A 25,166-nucleotide genomic window follows, 5' to 3' on the forward strand; every position below is an offset into this window, starting at 1 on the left:
AATCTTAGATTTTATGAAAATACAATCCCCCCTGAAGCGGGTGTTGAGAAACACCCAGTTCAGCTCAGGATGCAAGGTTGAGTTATGTGTGTGTGTGAGTCAATTATCAAAAGAATAAACAAAAAACAAAAACATAAAAAAATAATGGAAGAAAAATTAAACTTTTTTGGAGAAGGAAGAATTCAAAATCAGAATAAAAAATATCAAAAATTTATGTATACAAAATTTTGAGTAAGCAAGAATAAGTTCACAATAGGCCCTTGTATTAGGGTTTAATACATTTCTAACAGCCCTTGTATTAGGGTCCAATTAAAGTAATTTATATCCAACAAGTCTATAGGACAGAATGCAGTAATACTTCACTTGCCCATTTGCAGCCAAGACTAGAGGAAGTTGCCATATTATAAGAGAGAGAAAAAAGGACCAGATTTTTGTGTGTGATAGGGAAGTGCCATTCCCTGGTCTGATTTTACCTTCATTTTCAGGGATAGGGGGAGCCAGGATGATAGCCAAACCTTGGTACATATCTGTATTTCACAAAGAGTGTGGATACAAGGAAGTCCTACGTCTTAACATACATCAAGCATTGCAACCTCGAGTCTCACACTAGATTCAAGTCCTCTATTGGCTTAGAAGTTCATCAATCACATCTGGACTGGTTTGGTCCTTATTGACCTTGTGTTCTCGTTGGCACTGTATAGTGGCTCTTTTGTTCCCTTCTCTCTCTATTACTTAGTTGCCCTTATGAGTAGGCTGCCATTTATTATGAATAAAAAATTACCTGAGAACTGGTGTAAAATTTAGCCTCCTTCTTGATAAAAAAAAAAAAAACCCTTACCTTCTGTTTTAGAATCAATACAATATTGGTTCTTAGATAGAGGAGTAGAAAGGGCTAGGCAATGGGGGTTAAATAACTTGCCCAGGATCACACACCTACGAAATATGTGAGGTTATATTTGAACCTTCCATTTCCAAGCCTGGATTTCTATCTATTGATCAACCTTTTGCACCCCTCTTTCTTGATTTTTTTTTGTGCCAATTGCCATGTTTCTGTTAAAGAAAGATGTATTTCCAGAAGAAAAAATAAAAATAGGTCAGTTATATTGTGAGAGTGAGGGTTAAATACTCAATGGATATTCTATGTATTTCATTGATATCCTTGTCATTTCAAAATAACTAGAGAAGTTCTTTATCACTTTGGGTGGATCCTTCATGTTCGATTTATGGGAAGGCATGGATACATGCTGAACAAAACAGGAATGTATGCTTCTACATGGCCAGACACAGAACTTGAGCCAATGAGTTTGCATATCCATTAATGCATTAAAGTGTATGGTTTAGAAAATGCTTTCTTTCTTTATAATAACTGTACAATATAAATATTGTACCACTGTCCCCATTTCAGAGATGAGGAAACTGAGACTCATATTGGCAAAGTGCCCAAGGTCAAATACCTAATAAGTAGTAGAGTCCATACTTGAATCCAGGTATCTTGGCTCCAAGACAGGATCTTTTTGACCGCCCTAGGCTACTTCTTTTTGTAGCAGTCTATCCAGAAAGTTAACATGCCAGGAAATTGTTTTCAGAAAGAAAAATTGCTCAACTTCCTTGCTAAACTGATTTTAAAGCAACCCATTAAATAAAATCATCTTATCTGTCCTTATGTGTGTCAGGGAGAGTGTCTAGTCAATTTAAAAAAATTTATTTTTATTGTCATGCAAAACACACTTCTGTATTTATTGCTATAAAAGCACACTCATACATAAATAAACTCCCAATAAAACCATAAATACATTGATGTGAAAGATAACCCCAGCAGTTCTTTCTCTGGAGGTGGATAGCATTTCCTGTCATAAGTGTTTCAGGATTGTCCCAGATCATTGCATTGCCGAGAGTAGCCAAGTTTTCACAGATGATGATCACACAATATTGCTGTTGTTATAAGGGTTATTGAACCCTTATTGATTATTGGTATTGGTATAGGTATTTCCAATACCTGTGTCCTGAGTGGACAGGCTGTTGTTTTTACTGTTGAGAGAGATGGCTTCTCTAAACAGTCTGAAAGAATTTTGCCTCAGGCCAGTTATATAAAAATATATTTATTGTAGGTATAAAAATTTTGGAGGAAGGGATAGTAAAAGGAAAACAGGTAGAAAGGTATTTCTTATATTATGTAAGTCCCATGTTAATGAATATTAACTATAATCAACCAACCCAATCTGAGTCCATGAGGACCTTCTTCTTTGACAAAGTAGAAGCTACTCTCTAGCTTCCACTCTCTAGCTATTTATCTAGATCCCCCAAATCCTTATCTATCTATCCTATTTGAAACATAAACTTATAAATAAGAAGAATAAGTAAGGTTGCCCTCCAGAATGATCAGATCAACTCACGACTACACTAGCAATGCATTAGTGTCCCAGTTTTGCCACATCCTCTCCAACATTTATCACTTTCTTTTACTGCCATATTGGCCAATCTGAAAGGTGTGAGGTGGTACCTTGGTGTTGTTTTAATCTGTATTTCTCTAATTAAGAGTCATTTAGTCTCTTATAATTAGAGAAATGCAAATCAAAACAACTCTGAGGTGCCACCTCACACCTAGCAGGATGGCTAATATGACAGCAAAGGAAAGTAATAAATGTTGGGGGAGGATGTGGCAAAATTGGGACACATTGCTAGTGGAGTTGTCAATTGATCCTATTATTCTGGAATGCCATTTGGAATTATGCCCAAAGGGCTTTAAAAGACTGCATACCCTTTGATCCAGTCATACCACTGCTGGGTTTGTACCCCAAAGAGATAATAGGGAAAATATGTGTAAACAAATATTTATAGCTGTGCTCTTTGTGGTGGCAAAAAATTTGAGAAATAAGGGGATGCTCTTCAATTGGGGAATGGCTGAACAAATTGTGGTGTCTGTTGATGATGAAACATTATTGTCCTGAAAGGACTAATGAACTGGAGGATTTCTATGTGAACTGGAATGACCTCCATGAATTGATGCAGTGAAAGGAGCAGAACCAGGAGAATATTGTATACAGAGACTGATACACTGTGGCACAATCGAACATAATGGACTTCTCTATTAGCAGCAATGCAATCATCTAGGACAATTATAAGGGACTTATGAGAAAGAACACTATCCATATCCAGAGAAAGAACTGTGGGAGTAGAAACCCAGAAGAAAAACAACTGCTTGATAACAGGGTTTGATGGGATATTATTGGGGATGTAGACTTTAAATGATCACTCTATTGAAAATATTAATAATATGGAAATAGGTCTTAATCAATGATACATGTAAAACCCAGTGGAATTGCTCATTGGCTATGGGAAGGGGGAGTGAGGAGGAAAAGAACATGAATAATGTGACCATGGAAAATGTTCTAAATTAATTAATTAAACAAATGAAATTTTAAAGAGTTATTTTAAACAGTTTTTCATATAACTATTGGTGACTGATTTTTTCATCTGGAGATTGTTCATATCCTTTGACTATTTGTCAATTGGTGAATGGCTTGTATTCTTATAAATTTGACTGCTCTCTATAAATTTTAGAAATTAGACCTTTATCAGAGACATTTGCTATAAAAGTTTTCATCCAGTTTATTGTTTCTCTTCTAATCATGGTTAGATTAGTTTTGTTTGTACAAAGGCTTTTTAATTTCATATAATCAAAATTATTCATTTTATACCTTATAATAGTTTCTCTATCTTGTTTTGTCATAAATTATTCACTTCTCCAAAGATCTGCCAGGTAAACTATTATGTGTTCCTCTAATTTATTTACTTCCAAGGTGATTTACTGGCTGGTTTTCAGGAGGATGGGTTCTTGTCAAAGGAGGCTCCTCTCTCTCTAGTCTATAAAAGTGGTTCAGTTGCACAGCACTGGCTCTCTATCTTTCTGTCTTTTCTGCTTCTTGGTCTCACTATCTCCTCTGTTTTTCTGTCTTTGTCTCTTTTTCCATCAGTCTCCCCCTCTCTCTGTATTTCTTTTTGTCTGTCTTCTTCCACCCTTGTATGGCTGAGCTGATCTGCAATTTTGGGGCATGGAAATCTGTGGCCATGTAGAGCCTCCTTCCTTCAGGAACAACTTCTGGAATAACTTCCAGAACTACATTTGAAATAACTTGAGTTTACATTGCCGTGAAAGCATAGTTTGTGGACAATTTTTCTGAACTCTAACCTCTTGTGGAAAGAATGGAGATATTAAAATTTTCTTGGAAGCATGATCTTAGACTCTAAGCTTCCTGACCAATGCTTTGCGGCTAACCTCAAGCTTAAGAATGTTCACACATGAGGGTTCGAGGATTGGGCTTTCTAGAGATAATTGGGAATTTCCTTAATCAGCATGATCCTTGGAGAAAGGACAAGGTAGTCCATATTGTATGGAGGGGAAAAAGAAATGAATTACAACAATAGTTACCACAGGCATTGAAGGAAGGGATTTGTTTGTTCAGTGTGGTATTATATCTTGGGCATGGTGGTGGTAGAAGATGTGGGACTCTATGAGGAAGAGGAACTCATTAGAATGCCAAAGATTGTATTGCCAGCAACCCCAAGTTCTGTTCTCTCCAAGAGAGAGCCATTGGAGCATTTGTACAATTTATCTGCTTTGAATCTGTTTATGTTTTTGTGATTCTTTTGTACCTTTTTAGTTTTCTCCAAAACAAAGACTATCCCATGCCTTTATTTTATGAACCTCTTTGATTACTAGTATGGAAATGTGGGACTCCTTTTGTCTATATTTGGAGAAACCTAGAAATACCAAGAGCATATCTGGAAATTTACCTAGAATAATTCTATGGGTTGGTAATGAGCTAAAGAGAAATCATGACTTTAAAGCTAGGCTTCCTGGACTGAAACCAGTCTGTGTGAACCCAACATCTTGATCAGAAGGAGATTGAGCCATAGGTTTTACACATATGGCATGTTCTTCAGCAATCTCACCATCCTGATTATCCTATTCTGGACTCAGCTTATTTATGTCCTTTTCTACCTTCAAGATATGTAACCCTTCATTTACCACCTTCCTGCCACTAACTTCTCAGTATGTTCTCTAATTGTCTTTGGCCATGGAACTGGCTGTTCAGAGCTAATGATCATATCTTTTGGAATTTGCTTCGCTATTCCTTTCTATGACATATGGAAGGCTGGGTTTAAGTGAGGACTTCCATAATATCCTTTCCCACTTCTCCCTTCCCAGTTTAATTAGCTTGGTTGTTTCATCCTCAACTCACTGGATGAGGCTTAAGGAAATCTATTCAACCCTTCAATGCCACCAGCAGGACATATGACTTATTTTAGGTCCTCCCCCCCACATCTCTCACTTGGTTTTGGAAATTGGCATATCCGGCATTGTCATAGATGGAGGTATGTGTATCTGGCACACTGGTCCATATTCTTTGCCTATACTCCTAATGATCTTTTGGCAACTTTGACTATCATATCTATTTGTGCCAATAGGTTTTAGGTGTGTTCTTTCTTTATGAACCTGATTTCCTAGATAAACACAATGCCAAACTAATTTATTGAAGCCTTATCAAAATACTAATTTGGTCTCATTGAACATTCTCTCTCCCTAATTCCCTCTGAGCCAAATCATGATGATAAAAATAACATTTATATAGCATGAAGCTACCCTTGGGGTTTGCCAAGGAGATGTGAATTCCAGAGATGGATTCTTGCTGATCAGGAAGTAAACCATCTGATCTATTTCAACTCTTGCTTGAATTTGTAAATCTAACACCTCTTACATTTAAACTATCTATTATGCCTTTTGTAATCTCTATCCCTTATTCAAAGCCATAGTTATGAAAGTCCCTGGTCTAATTCTCCTCTATTTGTAATAGCGAGGCATAGAAGGAAGGGATTTGCTTGTTCAGGGTGGTGTAATATGTCTTTGGCATGGTGGTGGTGAAGAAAATATGTAGGACACTATTTTCTAATTTTCTCAGTTCTTAGAAAAACAGAGGATTTTTTACCCAAGTAAATTACATTCTTGGATCTGTTGAAGTCTAGGTAATAACACCAAATTTGAATATTTATCATTCTTGCTAATCTAGTCTGTTCTGTGATCCACTTTCCCACATTTTCATGAATATTGCTTTATAATATAATTTTTAGGTCTCCGTGTATTATTCTTTCATTCCTACTTTTTCCTCTTTTATTTAACTTTAAATACTCAACCTTTAATTCTTCTAAATGGATTTTGTTATTATTTTTCTAGCTCTTTAAAACATTCCATAAGAAGTTTGGTATAGTACTAAATTTGTAAATTGATTAAGACAGTATTACAATTTTAAAATTATATTAGTGTAATACAATCTTGAGCAATGAATGTGCTTCCAATTTTTTGTCATCCTTTCTTTTAAAAAATATTTATTTAATAGAATTCACTTCCAAGTACCAGCCCACAGAAGGCATCACCCAACAAAAAGACATGTCTACATATAGATTGAAACTTCCATGTTTCCATTCCTTAGTTCGTTTCCTGGAGGTGGACATTCATTCATAAGGTATTCCTAAAATATTAATTTCATAGTTGTATATAATGTTCTCTTGGTTCTACTCATTTTACTCTTTATAACTTTATGTAGATTTATGTAAGTTTTTAAAAATTAACCTGCTCATTGTTTCTCACAACACAATAATATTCCATCACAATCATATACTCTGATTTGAATTCCTCAATTGATGAACATGTTGTCAATTTCCAGTTCATTGTTACCACAAAGAGAGCATACAGATTCTTTTCCTTTTCCCCTGATTTCCTTGGGAAACAGACTCAATAATAGTACTGCTAGATCTAAGTGTATACATAATTTTATAACTCTCTGGGCATAATCCCAAATTGTTCTTCAGAATGGCTGAATGAATTTGCAGTTCTACCAGGAGTGTATTAGTATCCCCACTTTCCCACATCCCTTCCAACATTTGTTATTTCCCTCTTTTATCATTTCAGCTAATCTGATAGGTGTGTGATCATATCTTAGAATTGTTTTGATTTGCATTTTCCTAATTAGTGATTTAGAGCATTTTAAATAAAAATTTATGTGGTTTTGGTTTCTTCATCCAAGAACTGTCTGTATCTTTGCCCATTTATCAATTGTAGGTTGGCTCTTATTCTTGTAAATTTGGCACCATTCTTTCTATATTTTAGATATAAGAACTCCATTTGAGAAACTGTCTACAAAAATTCCACCCCCCCATTTAAAAAATTTCCTTCTAATCATGGCTACATTAGTTTTACTTGTACCAAAACTTTAAAATTTAATGTAATAAGAATTATCCATTTTACATCTCACAAGGCTCTTTATTTCTTGTTTACTCATAAGTTCCTCTCTTATCCATATATCTGATATGTTCTCTGGTCTCATAATTTCCTCATGATATTTCTTTTTATATCTGTTATCTCCATTTTGATCTTATCTTAGTGAATGGTATAAGATATTGGTCTGTACCTACTTTCTGCTAAACTGTTTTCCATTTGTCCCTGTAATTTTTATCAAATAGTGAGTTCTTATCCCCAAAACTTGGATCTGTACTTTTGTCAAATACAAGGTTATGCTATTTCTTTAAAGTATTTTATAATTTTATTTTTTGTTTTGATAGATTGACTTCATGAGAGTTTATGAATTATTTTGAATATGATTTCTCTTTGTATTATTTCTTTCTGGATTTTATTATTGCCATATAGTAGTGAGAATTTTTGTTGATTTGTTTTATATTCTGCTTCTTTACAGAAACTATTATTAGAATTTGTTTATTTACTAATTCTAAGGTATTAAAAGACAAAATTAATCATCACACAGTCTGAAAATAGGGAATATTTGGTCTTTGTCAATGTTTATACCTCTTCTTTCTCTTGACTTGTGGTGCCTTTCTTTTCTAGAACCATGTCACAAAACAGTGAGTAGAAGGGCATTCTTATTTTACTTATTTACTGGGAAAGTTTCTAGTGTTTCTCCATTGAAAAGAATAAAAGTATGTCTAAATTTCTAAGTAAAGTGAGACATTAATGAGAATTTGGAGACAGTCTTGATCTAGTTTTGTGTTTAGGCCACATTTTCTTTTGACAAAGATGATTTTGAAAAGCTTGTTAATATGAATTGGCACAAAGACTTGAAATGAAATACCCTTTCTTCCCTCCAAAGAAGTTTTAATTCAACAACAAATTCAACAAACATTTATTAAGTGCCTACTATGTACAAGGCACTGTGCTCAGTGCCAGGAATACAAAGAGATATGAAAAATAATCCCTGCTCCTGAGGAGCTCACAGTCTAAAAGGAAATGAAGGGTCAGGAAAGATGCATTCAAATAATTATGATACATGAGGGAACTGGGTAAGGACAAAGAGGAGGTCTAGACAAAGTACTATAGGAAATTCAAGAAGGATACAATCACTTTCTCCTGGGCATTTATGGCAGAGAAAGATTCACTGGAAAGATGGCATTTATGCTGAGAAAGAAGCTGAAGCATGGAGAGATAATTGGAAAAGTTTTGAATATTGTATGTTTAAAGGATGAAGAACAGCAATGAAGATAGTGAAACATTTTAGCAAAGAGGCAGAACAATTTGAGAAAAGGCTTTGCTACAGTGATTACATTTTTAGAAAGGCAGATTACCCATTATTCTCTGGAGTTCATTCATTAGCATTACCTATACTCTTTGTGTATGAAAAGAGACAAATGACAAACAAGATGACATTTGAGATTTATTTTTTAAAAAGCAACTTCTAGAGTATGTCATAGTACAGATTCTACCCAATATCCCATATCTTCTACCTCTACAGTATTGTACAAAGATAATGGATGTTTATAACAATGACTTTGAGGACTGAAAGTTTCCAAAGTGCCATATGAATAACCAAAGAAGGATGAAATATGTTCAGCATAGTGCTAAGTGTACTTCATAATAGTTTAATTCTTTGAAAATTGATAATGCATGTATGGTATATACAGTTACATTCAGTTTAACTAGAATGTTCGATGAATCAGAATACCTCCTCCCCAACCATTCTGGATAAATGGGATTTTATTGGATATATCTATATATAATACACGAATTGGTTCAACCTTATTTACATGGCATTAATTTTTTTAATTAAATCTGTGCTAGGTTAGTATATCAATTGATCAATGATCATCGATAGACATTTATTAAGCATCTACTATGTTTCAGGCACTGTGCTAAGTGCTACATGTTTATGTTTTTCTATCTTGTGCTTAGGAGATCATTTATGTTCATTCTAAGAATATTTCTAACAGAGCAAATTCTGGCCAGAATACCTCCTAAGTTTGCTATTTATATATTCAAGCCATTAAGCCTTGTAGGAGGTAAAGCTGGTATATAAATGTAGCATAGGTTGACATCTGTAAGTCCCAGGCTACACACAAGCCAGCTTGACCTGTTGGAGGCAGATTGGAACTCACAATCCATTCTAATTAATGCTATGCAAAATAGGTTCTCGTCCCTTTAGTAAATATTTATACATTTATATAAAAAAAGCAATACAATCATGAGACAACAAACAAGCACAGCTTGGTACCTGCCGTGAAATATCACTGACTTTAAAATAATTTACTACAACTGTTCTCTTTATCCACATTGGATAGGAAATGCTTCCATCTAACATATGGTAAGCATGCATTAAGAATATATACAACATGAATTTGGAACTGGACTCCAACATGGGCTTTGAAAAATCATTTTGTGTATTTTTCTGATCACAATTGTATGTCTTCTGCTTCTTTCATTTAGAGATGCTGACTCTCATATGTCCTGACATGTTTTATAAAATGGTTGATGAAATACTTTTCTGTATTTAATAGATTGTTAACAAAATAATGGTTCAATCACTAGAGTGTATATAAATTTGCCCAACTCCTGACCATCATGAATGACTGAAGACATCATTTGACATCATTGCTATATCATTTGATGCTTGATTTTTTTTTTGGAGGAAGGTAGTTTTCACAAAGGTTTTTTTAAAAAAATTTCACATTTGAAGAACAAACACTGCCAATCCTTTATGAAATTATTCCACATTACCACAGTACAAGCATATAAAAAAAAGATGCCTGACCCAGCTCAGGGGATACTGCATCACATGGCTTTTGAGGGGACCATCTAGTAGTCCCAGTTCTGAGATCTTGAGCCCTATCTACCATCACCAGGAGGGGTCCTCTAGGCAGGATATTGAAGGAGAAGGGCAGTGTTTGCTACTGCTATTGCAGAGACCACTACCGCCCAGGGGATGGGAAAATTCTGTTCTGAGCTGCCAGCAGACAAAACAGATGGATGAGACTGATAATCTCCAACCTCAACGGATTGGAAGCCAGTTAGAAATTTCCTTTCCTACAAAATAGGACAGCTGGTGTCTGGGATCCAGTGTTCAGTGGTATCATTCAGGACAGCACAGGGATTGTCTGGCCCTGTTTCCAAAATTATGTTCATAAAAAGCAGAAGGTGAAGTTCTCTTTGGAAATGGGGAAGGGGGAAACAATCTGCCAAGATCTAAAACACTGGAATCTCTAGTTATAAAGGAAATCCTGAAAAATTCCTCGAAGGGTAGAAGGCAGCTTGGTGTGGTAGCAAGAGCTAGAGTGAGGCGATCTGGATTCTGTCTCTGACTACCCCCTTTTAATAAGTCTCATTTTCTTTCTGGGTTTCAGTTTTTAACTGGGTAGCAGTTTGGACCAAATCATCTCTACAGTTCTTTTCACCTCTGACATTCAATGTTCTGGGTTCTCTTCTAGCTCTGACACATTCTTTTTTTCTGTTCTAAGATCCCTTTCAGCATTGATATCTGATGATTTCCTAAGAGACAGGGCACATTCTAGGCAAAATTGAGAAGGAGTTTACTTCTGTAAAACATGGGGTTATGACTTTTTAGGTCTGTGAATATAATTTGATATACTAATTCAAATAACAAGCAATATGACGGAATGTATACCAGGCTTAGAATCAGGAAAACCTGGGTCCAATCCTTAGTAACTATATGAAGTTCTGACTTGGTAGTGATATGACCCCGCGCCAGTCCCTTAATCTCTATGTATCTAGGGCAGTTCAATAGGATTTAATTACTAAGTTTAAGACAGGTGGATTGCTGGGTTAAAAATTTCACATTCCCCAAGGAAATTGTGGCATTTTAGCTAATCTAAACCAAAGTAGATTCTTGCATTTTAACATGAAATTCCTCTCAGGGAATATATGCCATGGAACCAAAAGCAGTGATTAGTAGGAATTTCAGTTATCACAGTAAGTTATTTGGGGTTTGAGTAATTTTGAAGGGTCAGGGCCTCTTGTGGTTCCCCTCACCCTATATTGTGTAGGGAGCCACATTTTTAACCCTCTACTCAGCCTGCAGGAAAAGAGAAGGAAAACTGGGTAGGGTAGAGAATATCACTGTAAGCTATCTTGATTTCCTTCTAGTACTGTGTAATGAAGGCAGATGTTCAGAAAGTTGACTTATAGCCTTTTCTAGGTTAGGCCATAGAGCTGGGTGGGCCCAAGGTCTGCTTGTGAAATTGCAGCCAATGTATTCCTTACTGACCTACTTCTATATTGCACATCTGGCCTGACTTCACTTTGGCCAACAGATGATAAAGGATGGACTTGATTATCTTGAACACCAGAGAAGAAATATATACACAAACACCCTCATATTTTTCATAGTACCCAAAGGGCTTGGGAATGAGCCTCCTATTCCAACACCAAACCTCCTCCCATACCTTTTTTATTCCACCCTTCCACTTCCCTTAACAATAAGCTAGAATCATTTAGACGTTAAAGGTTCAGTTTGAAATGACACTTAAAAATAAATCTTGATTTATGGGAACCAATTCTAATGATTACATTTTGGGAAGGTAGATTCATTTTCAATTTGGAAGGAACAAACCCTGAGTGCATCTTTTCTTCATGCCACACATCTCAGAAAGCCTTAGCTAACCTGCGATTCTGGACATGAATGGAAGTCATTAAATGATTAGGGCATAAGGTAACCATAAGAAATACAATCTGACTGAAGATCAGAGTATGGGAAAGCTGGTGGTATACTAACTCCTGATGAGCTCCAGATTTTAAGAACTATTTCAGTGGGACTGAAAGGCCTGGTCCCCTTACTAAGTTTTTCCTTTTTTTATACAAAGTTTATTTGAAATGGAAAAAGTATTGGATATATAATCAGAGGACTTGATTTCTGACTCCTGGCTTCATACCTCTAATTAGTACATATGTGACTTGGACAAGCCACTGGACCTCTGTGAGCCTCAGTTTCCTTGTCTGTAAAATGAAGAGGTTGGTATCTTGTCAACTCTGACCTTCTGGGATTCATTAAATTTTTGAAGCAATTGGCTCCTGTTTTACACACACGCTGATTTTCTCTGAATGACTTTTAATTATTTTCACTTCTACAAAGCAACATACCCCAATCCATCAACAAACACTTGCTTCCACTTCACTGTGGCTGTCATGGTCCAGGCAGGGAAAGATATTTGGTCTTTATAACCTTCTTCAATGCTCTTCAATGGTATACTTATCAGATGTCCACCAATTGAGTTTCAAACTCTTCTATGGCATAGCTGACTGACTGATTCTTGCTAGAAATCAATATAAAACAAAACAAAACAAAACTCCCAAACCCTCCTTTGATTTAAAAGGTATGTTACAACTCTGCAAGAGTCAGAAGACTAATTCCTGAAATCTCAAGGTCAAGGCTAGCATGGGCATGGAGTGCAGTAGAATTGGGGGAAAGTCATTGAGAATTCCAGGAATATGGTTTCTAATCACACGTTGCATTTCAAGTACAAGGAAATTATTTCCTTGCCAGTCTCCATGGGACATATTCCCATTTAGGCCATATAAAGGCTATGAATTGTGGGTTCATGATTTACAGGATTGCATTGTAAAAAAGAACATGCTGATTCTCTTCGGACCCCAGGGAAAATCTCATAATGTCCTCCTTCCAGAGGTGGAGATTAGACAACATTACTTATGTTGCCTCCCTGCCTGCCTGCTCTTTCAAAAGGCACTTTCAAACTTCTCTTTTTCTTTTGGCTGGCTCTGAAGTTGTCAGTTTATTATTGCTTCTAAATTAAAAAAAAAAGTGTGTGTGATTTCTTTGATTGCCACCCATTTCTGAAAACAAAAGCCCTCTTTGACTTGGAAGGTGTATACGATAATACTGTAGTGGGATTTCTTCCCCAAGGCATCTGAGAGAGCTGGAAGGATATTTTCTGGATTCTAGAGAGAAGGTCGAGGTGGGGGACGAGAGGGTGGTGGCACTCGGTTGGGGGGTGGGGCATGAGGAGGTGGGGGAAGTGTGGAAGGTAGACTAGGTGTGGGGGGTGTGGGAGAGCTAGGAGGTGGGGGAGTGGAGAGGTGAGCAGGAGGTGGAGGAGTATAAATGGGGGCAGGAGGCAGAGAAGTGGGGTGATAGGTGTTGTTGAGTGGGTACTTGGCAGGTGGATTGTTCTTCACTCGCATGAAATTGATGCACCGTCCCTGAAAGAAAAGCAGAGAAGAAAAAAGGTTAGACAACATTGCTATCTCAAAACCGATAAAAATTTCTGTGTGGGGTGTGTGTGTGTGTGTGTCCATTTTTGATCATTTTTGGTTTATTCTCTCTCCATCCATTTCAATCTATTTTTGGTTTATTCCCTCCATATGGACACAGGCATATACATATGTATATGTACATGCATAAGTGTGGGCACATAAATATATATTTATATGTGTATAAACACCCCCCCATGTGTGTATATATTTGTATATGTAACCATAGATAAATACACATATATTTCACAAAACTTCAGAGTTTCACAAAGGGACCACAGCAACCACTTAAACCATCTCCTTTACAAATGGTCTGATAAATGGTCATTTACCCTTTGCTTAAAGGTCTCTAATAAGGGCCAGTCTTCCCCACCCCCTAATCGGTAGCAACAAACCTCAATTTTCTTTACCATAACTCAATCTAGCAGTCCTAGTTCTGCCCTCTAGGACCAAATAAAACCTGCTCTCTCCTTTGGCATAATATCTTCAAGTATTTAAATGCAACCGTTATATTCCACCTAAGACTTCTCTTCAGGTTAAACTCCTCGAATATTTCCACTTAATCTCATATGCCCTGATTCTAACGTCCCTTCCTATCTATTTCTCACCTCTGGATGCTCTCCAGCTTGCATACGTCCTACATAAAACATGGTACCCAGAATGGAATACAGTACTGTAGATTTGTGTTTTGACCAATGCAAAGCATGGGTCACTGGGATTATTACTGCCCATATGAGGGGTGCTATACCTTTCTCAAAAAGCTCAAGAGTATGCAGGGTATCCCAAAAGTCTTAGCACCATTTTAAGCTTAGAATGACATTGAGACTTTTGGGATGTGCTGAATAGGTTTCTTTGGCTCTCATGTAAATCTGATGACTCATTGAACATACAGTTCTTGCTTTAGCTTTCTTTCCAACCTGAAACTCAGACTTCTGCTGGAACCACATTTGCTTCTGGGAGGGGAGCTTTTGCTTTATCTTGTCCATAATCTAGTCCTTAACTTCATTTCCTAGCCATGTGAAAATCATGATGCATTCCTTCTCCACCCTCCCTCAGCTTCCAGCTTCCCTTTTTGTATTGCCTTCTCCATTAGAAAGTGAATTTCTTGATAGTAGAGACTATCTTGCTTAAATTGTCTATCTGTATCCATAGAGTTTATTTAGCCCATTGCTTGGCACATGCTTATGTGCTTAATAAATACGCTCTCTATTTTCCCTATGGTGGAGTTGGGAACCATATCATATTAAGATGCACTTGAATCAAAATAAAACAATAACTTTTTATCAGCAGTCATCAACATGGTTAATACACTAAAGAATTTCTTAAAAGAAGGTTTTTGCCCTCTATCTCTCGTCTTGCTTGAACTTTACACCCTGAACTATTGATGCCCAATTCTGCTTTTAAAAAAATACTAGGATTATAAGATTATAGATTTAGAATTTGAAGGGAATTTATGACCCAATGACTCCAACTCTACTCATTTTTCAGCTGAGAAAACTGAGACACAAGGAGATTAAATGACTTTCCAAAGATCACATGAGGAATAAAGTGTTTTATTACAATAAAAGGCAGGAAAGGGAATAAGATTTCTGAGGTAGGGAGAGGAGTACTAGATGATATTGCCTCTAAAAGTTTGTCTGTAGTACAACTGGAGGATCTATAACTACTTGATATGGCCATTTTGCCAAAAAAACTCTGTCCATATCTAACTGTTCAGATGAGTCTAACTATCTGGACCTGACTAGTCTGTCATTTATGACTTTCACAAGCTGTGCCATGAATAAGGCACTCTCTCTCTGGGTACTGGGCATTCTCTCTGGTGTCCTCCATGACTGGAATGCTCTCCCTCCTTCACTCTGACTTTGGATCTCACCAGCTTCCTTTAAGTTCCAACTAAAATCTTTTTACTTTGCAACCCTTCTCAATTCCAGCGTCTCCTCTCTTTAATTATTTCTTATTGCTTTGTATAATTTGTATTTGTTGATACCATTAGACTTTAAGCTTTGTAAAGGCAAGGATTGTTTTTTGCTTTCTTTTGTAACCTCAGTGCTTAGTGCAGTCCCTGGCACATAGTAGAGCCTTAATAAATGTTGGTTAATCAATAAACTATTATCTCTTTAGCTATCTCCCATGACTCCCCTATGCAGACTTAGTGTTTGACCAAACCTCACAGGTTATTGAATCCAACCTATTTTTGATGTGTAAATCCTCTCTCCAGCATTGCCAACAAGTGATCCTCTAGCAACTATTTTATTGCCTCCCAGGGAATCTGTTCCTCTTTTGGACATCTATAATTGTTAAAAGTTCTAGGGATTGAGCTAAAGTATACTTCTAATTTTTATGCATCACTTCTTGTTCTATCTCCTGGTAACAAGAAAAAATAATCTCAATCCCCCTCTCATGTTACTATTTCTTTAGTATTGAAAGATAGTATATCTTCTACAAAACACTCTGATTTCTTTTAAGCTGTCCTAAGATGACATAGATTTGAGTGTCTCAATGGAAAAATACTCTTGATGTGTTAGGATTATAGTCCTATCATTTTGAATACCAGATTTCCATTGTTTCTTAACTCCCTGTCTTCAGATTCTTGAAATTCTTCATCCCATTGTGGGAAGCTATAGTGTATCATCAATTCTCATTGATTTTGCAATTCACTAAAACTCTCAGATCTTTTTCTCCAGAATGATTGGTAAGCTAAATTGTCATTATCCCAGATTTCTGCTTACTACCTTGAATACATCTCTTAATCTCTTTATTTTGTTTTCTCCTATGTAAGAGGAGGTTGGACTGGATAATTTCTAGATCTAAAAACACAATCTTATGATTTAGCCTATTTGCCATCCTTTCACGACTTTCCATCATTCACAAATTGGCATTGATAGCTTCATCTAAATCATTGAGAAGTAAATTAAACAGCATGTCATGGAGGCTAGAGTTCAGAGATGGGCCACTCTCTCCAGATGGACAATGATTTACAATCATCATGGAACAGTAGGAGCTGAGTTGAAAAGTACCTTAGATTATGGGATACATTAGGCTTGAAATGCTCTAAAGGCAATGAACAAGACTGCTACTTTGGAATGGAAAGCCTTAAGACTAGTACTACTCAATGTAAAGGCTATGCTTTTTTGAAGTTACAGAGGGAGCTACTATGAGTGTATGATTATGCCTGAAGATTGACTTTGGGCAGGAATTAGTGTTTGGGGAATGTGTACAAATTGAGTAAATGAAATGTGATGAAATATTGGGCTTACGAAATAATAGTTACAACATGGATCAAAGCATCCAAATCCAGGATACACAGCAAGATGCAAACAGAACACCATAGACAGTGAGTCAGCAGTGATCACATAATGGCATATACTTCTTGATTTCTTTGGCCTCTATTTAGGACAAACTGAATGTCATTGTAAAATTTTCTTAGGTGTTCTGTTGAAACTAAGATTGATGCTACAGGTACCCAATATTTTCATCCTTCTGCAAATTTCCCATGGCTCCCCCTACCTCATTCGCTGATCTGAGAATATTGCCTGGTATTTTGCTGAAAAAATTGAGGCCATTCATCAAGAGCTCCCTTCCCCCCTCCCCCCCTCTGCCTTCTTCATCTCATAGTACTCAAATTCTTTCCAACACTATCTCCTCCTTCATACCAGTCTCATAAGAAAAGGTGATTCTTCCTGCCAAGGCAAACCCTTCTATATGATTAAATAATCCCATTCCATTCTGTCTTCTCCAGTACATTGCCTCTTCTATCATTTCCATTCTCTCTCTTATCTTTTAAAAAATATATCTTTTTTTTTGCAATTACATGTAAAAACAATTTTAATATATTTTTTTAAAATTTGAGTTCCAAATTTTCCCCCACCCTCATTGAGAAGGCAAGAAATTTGATACAGGTTATATGTGTGCAGTCATGCAAAACATATTTCCATATTAGTCATATGAAAGAAAACATAGCCCCCAAAACACACATAAAATAAAGTAAAAAATAATGTGCTTCAATTTGCAGTTAGACTCCATCAGTTCTCTCTCTGGAGATGGGGAGCATTTCTCTCACTTAAATATCTCCCTAGCTACTGTCTGCTTGCCTATCATAGCTGACAAATATACCTATGTTTCACTTTCCTCAAAAAACCCTCACTTGATCTTATCATCCCCAGTAGATTTGTTCCATATCTCTCCCCTCTTTTATGACTGCTTTGCAAGTTCATGTGCAAAGTGACTAATTATCAACCAAATTTCACCTGCATAAAAATGGTCCTTGACTTTGATGGAGAAGAAGGGAAGGCTTAGAGATCTGGGAACAAAAGCGAAGTAGCGGAATTGAAGCTTGGAATGGGAAATGAATTTTCATAGACTCAATTGCTTTTTAAAAACAAATAAACAACTCTTATCTTCTGTCTTAGAATCAATACTAGGTATTGGTTCTTAGGGAGAAGAGCAATAAAGACTGGGCAAGGGGGGTTAAGTGACTTGCCCAGAGTTGCAAAGCTAGGAAGTATCTGATGTCAAATGTGAACTCAGAACCTCATCTCCAGGTCTGGCTCTCAATCCATTAATCTACCTACCCAGCTGCCTCCAAACCCCATTGCATTTTTAGAGATTAGAAGTACTGGCTGAAGCTTTCCTTCAAATACTCTACAAATAGATCATCTATATTAAATCTCTCTACTTCCTTTCTTTTCACTCTCAACCCTCTACAGGCTTCCAGTCTCATTTCAACTGAAAACTATTCTCTCTAAAGTTACTAATGATATCTTATGGTCATGTCTAATCTTTTTTTCGATATCATTCTTTGCTAGCCTAGGTAGTCTTTGTCACTATCATATTCTTTTCCCTAGGCTCTCTACTCTAGGTTTTTGTGAAAATATTCTTTCCTGATATTCCTCCTTAGTATCTGACCACTCCTCAATTATTCTTCATTAAGTCTTGCATATTAACTGAGGGTGTCCCAGGGGACTTCATCCTGAATTTTCCCCTCTTCTTCTATACTATTTCACTTGGTGATCTCATCAGCAACCATGAATTCAATTATCATCTCTATGCTGATGATTCTCATATCTATTTTTTAAACATTATTTTATTTGGTCATTTCAAACATTATTCATTGGAAACAAAAATCATTTTCTTTTCCTCCCCCCCCTCCCACCACCTCTCCCATAGCTGACGCATGATTCCATTGGGTATCACATGTGTTCTTGACTTGAACCCATTTCTGTGTTGTTGGTATTTGCATTAGAGTGTTCATTTAGAGTCTCTCCTCAGTCATATCCCCTCCACCTCTGTAGTCAAGCAGTTGCTTTTCCTCCGTGTTTTAACTCCCACAGTTTATCCTCTGCTTGTGGATAGTATTTTTTAGATCCCTGCAGATTGTTCAGGGACATTGAATTGTCCCTAATGGAGAAGTCCATTACCTTCAATTGTACCACAGTGTATCAGTCTCTGTGTATAATCTCATATCTATTTGTCCTGCCCTAATATCTCTTTATCTCTAGTCTTGCATTTCCAACTGTCTATTGGACATCTTGAACTGGATATTTTATTGACAAACTCAACATGTTTCGTAGACATCGTAAACTCAGCTAAACTTGTTATTTTCCCCTCTCAACCTTCCCACTTCTTCCCTTCCATATTACTGCTAAGGACACTGTTGTCTTCCTAAGAACCTTGGCTCACAACCTAGGTGTTATCCTCAAGTCCTCACTCTCATCCCCTAAATCCAAGTCAAGTCTTGTCGATTGTACCTCTGTTATATTTCTCTTTTGTACTACCTTATCTCCTCTGATATTGCAAACATCTTGGTGCAAGCCCTCATTGTCTCCCATCTAAACTGCTGATTGAATCTCTCCCCACTTAAGTCCATCCACCATAAGGCTGCAAAATTGATCTTTCAAAAGCACAGGTCTGTCAGTGTTAACCAACACCCTTCCTCCAATCAATAAACTCATCTGACTCCTTTTTTTCCTTTAGGATCAAATATAAAATCCTTTTGTCTTTTAAAGGTTTTTGTTATCTGACTTGTTTCTGCCTTTCCAGTTTGTTTGAATGCCTTACTCCTATCCATGTTCCCTGTGATCCAATTACTCTAGCTTTCTAGGTATTCCTCAAAGATGTTATTCTATATCCTGATGTAGGTTTTTTCAATGTCTTGCATACCTGGAATTTTCTTCCACCTCATCTCCATCTCCTGGCTTCCCTGGCTTCCTTCAGTGTCCATCGTAAATCCCACCTTCTATAAGCAGCCTCTTAGATGATCTCCAATTCATTCTTTATATATTTTTTGTACATATTTGTTTGCATGTTGTCTCCTCCATTAGACTATGAGCTCCTTGGGAGAAGGGGCCATCTTTTGCCTTTTTGTGTATTCTCAGCAGTGGGATCATCTTCATAGAGTGAAGCTAAAGAACATAGGATTTAAGACAGATGACCTGTGGTTCTGGGCAAGAAGTACCCTTGTGTATGTTATAGATAAAGACTTAAAACTGATGTTTACATTGAGCAAATACAATGAACTTGGTAGGCATATAAGTAAATGCTTTTTGACTTGATTTGACCTGACTTTGTCAGGGATTGGCCAACGCCAGCAATTGGCAACTATGAATATGTATATTCATGAGATTGGGTAGGCATGTATGAGTCAGGGTAATAAGAACAGCTCACACATTTATATAAGCGTTTTATAGTTTGCAAAGAGATTTATAGACATTATCTCATTTGATCCTGTGAGCTAAGGAGTACAAGTATTATTATCCTTGTTTTATAGATGAAGAACCAAAGGCTTAGATCCAAAGACTTACAGAATTGGAGACATGGAATATGAGCCTCACATGTCACCTAGTCAAGCTTGCACTTTCAGAGTTCCCCAGCCTACTTACTGTGTCCCTGTTAATGCCATTTAATCTGTGTATTCAGTCTCTACTGAGGGAAGACCTTCAGTGATGAAAAACTCACAAAGCAGATAGATGGTTCATTCGACAGTTTAAAATTTTTTTTTCATGTTTCAATATCTGGGATATTTGGGGCTTAAATGAACACATTCATAAAGAAGTGTGTGCAAAACTCATTAATGGATTTGTTAATTGTACTTAGTTGATGTAAACATTAGTTTAAAGCCTTTATCCATAACATATACAAGGGTCCTTTTGCCCTGATTCACAGGTCATCTCTCTTAATTTTTAAAGTTCTCTAGCATCCCTCCTATGAAGATGGAAAACCTAGAGGCCATTAAGTCATTAAGTTACTAAAGGTAACTTGAGGTCTACTTTTCTTGGTGAGCAATTCTAAGATCTTTTAGGTCTCTAAACCTAATTGGTATTGTGAAGATTAAATTGTAACCCCTGCCTATGTTTAAAATACCCTACTTAAATCTGAGTGGGAAGATCTGCCCATTTTTTTAGATCTAATCACCAAAAGTGTAAACATCCCACTTGATCATTAAGTGGGAGGTCTGTGACCCATGTGTGTGATAGTGGGTCACAAATCAGAATTGACTGACTGCCTCCTGGGCAGTCCTAAGCAAGGCTTTAGACTATGATTTGTCCATGTAAAAAGTGGAGGAAGAAACAGGAAGTGATGCAAAAGAAGTGTCTTTAAAAGGAGAAGTCACTTCCTGTGAGGGACACTTCTTCATTCATTGGAGTGCTTAGCATATCCTCTCTCTGATTTTTCTTATTTCACTCTTTCTACATTTTGTAAATAAATTGTAAATAAGTCTCTTTGGAATAAATTAAATTTCTGGTGACCATACTCTTACATAATCTAGTCCAACCTTTTTTTAATTTTTATTTTTAATTTCATCCAGTCCAACCTTTTTAAAATTAAGCTCTTTCCCCCCCTTACAGTATGAACAGAAACCCAAGGGATTTGCTCAAGGCCAGAGGCAGCTGTAGAATTTGAACTCCAGTTTTTCCTAACTTCAAATTGTTTTTGACTCTACCATCCTGCCACTAGATGATTATAATATGTTGTTACAGGATTTAGAAGTAGGAGAGTCATTAGGAAGTTCATGCCCTTTATTTTACACAGAAGGAAATTGAGGTACAGATTGATTAAGAGACTTGATCAAGGTCATTCAGGTAATGAGTATCAAAACTGGGATTTGAATTCAAATTCTGTGCCTCTAAATCCAGTGCCCTTTTCTCTCTCTCACATTAGGAATCTTTGAAACTATATCTGTGTACATGAGCCATAATAAGCAGAACTTTGGGATTGATAAATCTTTGAAAATTAAAATTCCAAATTAATTGGCATTTTTGATAATTTGTGTTAATTTGCCCTTTCTCAGTTTTCACATAAAAAAATAATAGTGTTTTTCAGGGATGATAGAGTGATACAGTGGATAGAATGTCAGGCCTGGAGTCAGAAAGACTCTTTTTCCTGAGGACAAATATAGCCTTAGACACTTACTAGCTGTGTGACCCTGGGCAAGTCACTTAATCCTTTTTGCGTAATTTTCCTCATCTGTAAAATGAGCTGGAGAAGGAAACGGTAAACCACTCCAGTATTTCTGCCAAGAAAACCCTCAAATGGGATCATGAAGAGTTGGATATGACTTGTGCTAATTAGATGAGGTCATCTAGTTCAATCCCTATCTAAATATTCCCCATGTTATCTGACCAGAGCAAAGAACAGAAATGGTCTGAGAGCAAAGTCCTGTAATTTAGCATTAGAGGCTGACAGTCAACATTTTTGAGGTCTAGTCTTCTGGTCAGTTCTGGGACTACTTGATTAGACCACCTGTATATCATTGCACTTAGTCTTCAAGATATCTTGAGAAACTTTGTCAAATGCTTTGTTGAAATTCAGAAATATTGTATTTATTGCATTTCCTTCATCTACCAATTTATTGTAGTAGTAATTCTGTCAAAATGTGCATCACGTTAGTCCAGCATAATTAAAAGAATGATTTATATTCTTTCAGTTTCTAATTCTTTGCCACTTGAACTCACTGAGAACAAAGCAAGGAGGGCTTCCTGATTCCATGTTCAGCACTTTCCAGACTATGCCTGCTAGCTGCTTACAGATAAATACCTTCACATTACATCTAACCTTCTTCCCAAGAGATCTGATAATCTGCCTTGCTGGTTTCATCTCCCTCATTTTTTACCCACCTAACCACCATTTTGATTTCTTGCTCTGGGAACAATAATCAATTCAATACTGCCATTGCTTCTTAAAAGCTCATGCCAGCTGAATGTATGATTGATCAACAAACCACCCCTGTAACTTCCCAGATCAAAAACTTCTTCTCCTTGGACTATCTGTATTTTCTTCTCTATTAAAATATAAACTTCTTGGGTCAGAGACCATCTTATTCCTTGTATCTATAGTCTTGGTATTTAGCTTAGAACTGGTAAATAGTGCTTAATAAATGATTTTTCATTCATTCATCCATCCATCCATCCATCCATCCATCCATCCATTCATCATTGTATTTCCCCAGGTCAAATGTAAATAGAAGAGGAACTATTTCTTTCTAACTTTCTCTATTCAGCACAAAAGATATTATAGACATTTACTAAATGACACAAACAAATTGATAACACTATTGGAACTTGTATTCTTATTCTCTCATTGGGGTGCAGTGTTCCTACTACTACTCAACTATGTGAAATCAATATAGTTTGTTAGCATAGGGAAATCCGTCCCCCTAAAGTTGCCATCATTCTTTTTATGGCTTCAAAGATGAGTGCTATAGAATTGTTTGGAACACAGGCTAAATGACTTGCCCATGGTCATGGAGCTAGCAGATATTTTAGGGCAATCAATAATTGAGGGAGGATTTGAATCTAGGTCACATCTGACTCCAAAGCTAGCGATCTTTCCACTTTTTAATGATACTTTATTTAAGTCCAAGGCTCAGGACTGTTTTGGACTTAATCCATACCTTTTGGCTGTGGAAACAAATCTTTCAATTGTCGTCCAATCCTGTCTCTTCACTACATCTAAACACAAGTTATTTCTTTGCTTTATTATAAAAATAAGCCTTGGTTACAGTTTATTTATGTTTTTTTAAAGCCCTTTCCTTGGAGATCTGAAGGTCATAATAATTACCACCTGTGACAGATTCCTCTATTGAACACACCAGAGTTGGAATTCACTGTACAGTATTCCAGCATTCCAACAGATGTGAAGTCAGAACCAAGGCTTAGATTAATTTTCTTTTATAAAAAAATAAAAGAGTTGGTGTTTGGAAAATGTGCTGCTAGGTCTGGGAATATGAATTCTCTCTTGAGCTGCAGAACTAATTTCATAGAGTATTACAGCTGCAAGGAATCTTAGAGATCCTCAAGTCCATCCCCCATCTTTGAGCAGATGAGGAAACTGAGGCCCAGAGGGAGAAGAATTTTGCCCAAGATCACACAGTGAGCAGGTGGCAGAGTCAGCACTCAGATTTTGGCATTCTAAGACTTTTCACCTTCTGCTACACTACACCTTTCACATCAGTGCTGATTTTTACTCCCAGATCGTTTTTTCTTGACTTTGCCTCATTTTTGATGGCTCTCAGACTTTGATTGCAATTCTCTTTCTTTTATTCCACCTTATCTTCGTGTGTGTGCATGTGTGCACATGCATGCTCTCTACATTGAATTGCATTTTTGGCTCAGTAGAACAAAGCTCTGCTAATGACCTTTTCTAGAATCTTATGGTGGCATAGGAGGCCCCTTGAATTCTTAGAGTCTCTGTCAGTATGCCAGTCACAGGCAGGCTTTACCATGCCAGAAAATCCTTGAGCACAGTCCAGGCAATGGACTGTGTCTGTTGTGTGAGCACCAGCCAAGTTAAGCTTCGAGAGGCTCCTCAGCAGAGGCTCTCAGACCAAGAGATGGTTTTCCTGGGGGTTGGGGGGATACAGCTATCCGAGGAGAGCATCTCCTAAGGGCCAGTGGGGCTGTAGCCTCAGCATCCATGCAATCCCGATCCTGGGAGCACCGAGGCAAGTCCAGCAGTAATGTCCTACATTCGGGAAAGGCCTTGATACTTCTTCAAAGAGGGACACAGCTGGCAATTCACTCGGCCTTAAGTGCCTTTTCCATATAGTCTTCCAGTAGCCCCGAGGCACTCAGGGCTCTCTCCCTCCTCTGGATGCCTTGCACTGTGGTTTATAATCATTCAGCACTTATACTGGCTTGTTGCTGTTTTTATTTTTTCGACTATTACTTAATACTTCTATTTAACTCTTCATAGATTTACATGTTCTATCCCCAGCTGGACATCAGCTCGAGCCCATAATACTTCTAACTCCAAAGCACCTCCCTAGTGCCCTGAATAGAGCAGATGCTCTACTCTAGGCACTTTCACTTCCCAATGCCTGGAAAGCTCCCCTAGCTTCTTTTAAGCCCAAATTAAAATTCCTCCTTTTGCTGGAAGCCTTCTCCAATCCTTCTTAATTCTAGTGCCTTCCCTCTTAATTATTTCCTAGTTACCCTGGGTATAGCTTGCTTTGTATATATTTGTTTGCCTGTTGTCTACCCCATTAGATTGTAAGCTTTTTGAGGGCAGGGACTGTCTTTTGCCTCTTTTTGAATCTTTAGGGCTTCGTATTGTTGCTGGCCTATACAATATGTCCTTAATAAAGGTTTATTGATTGGTTGGTTGTATT

The 25,166-nt window shown here is 37.0% G+C and overlaps 1 protein-coding gene across 1 annotated transcript in view; it reads right to left on the minus strand.

Annotated features, from left to right (window-relative positions):
- Nucleotides 1-8,175: 8,175 nt before the first annotated feature.
- Nucleotides 8,176-25,166, minus strand: part of ANTXR1 (ANTXR cell adhesion molecule 1) — a 334,340-nt gene continuing 317,349 nt past the window's right edge. Inside the window, exon 18 of the mRNA XM_001381658.4 lies at nt 8,176-13,510. Coding sequence (XP_001381695.2) covers nt 13,250-13,510 — 261 coding nt within the window. The 3' untranslated portion in view covers nt 8,176-13,249. The remainder of the gene's footprint in view (nt 13,511-25,166) is intronic.

The sequence above is a fragment of the Monodelphis domestica genome, chromosome 1 (assembly GCF_027887165.1).
Source record: "Monodelphis domestica isolate mMonDom1 chromosome 1, mMonDom1.pri, whole genome shotgun sequence".
Taxonomy (NCBI): Eukaryota; Metazoa; Chordata; class Mammalia; order Didelphimorphia; family Didelphidae; genus Monodelphis; species Monodelphis domestica.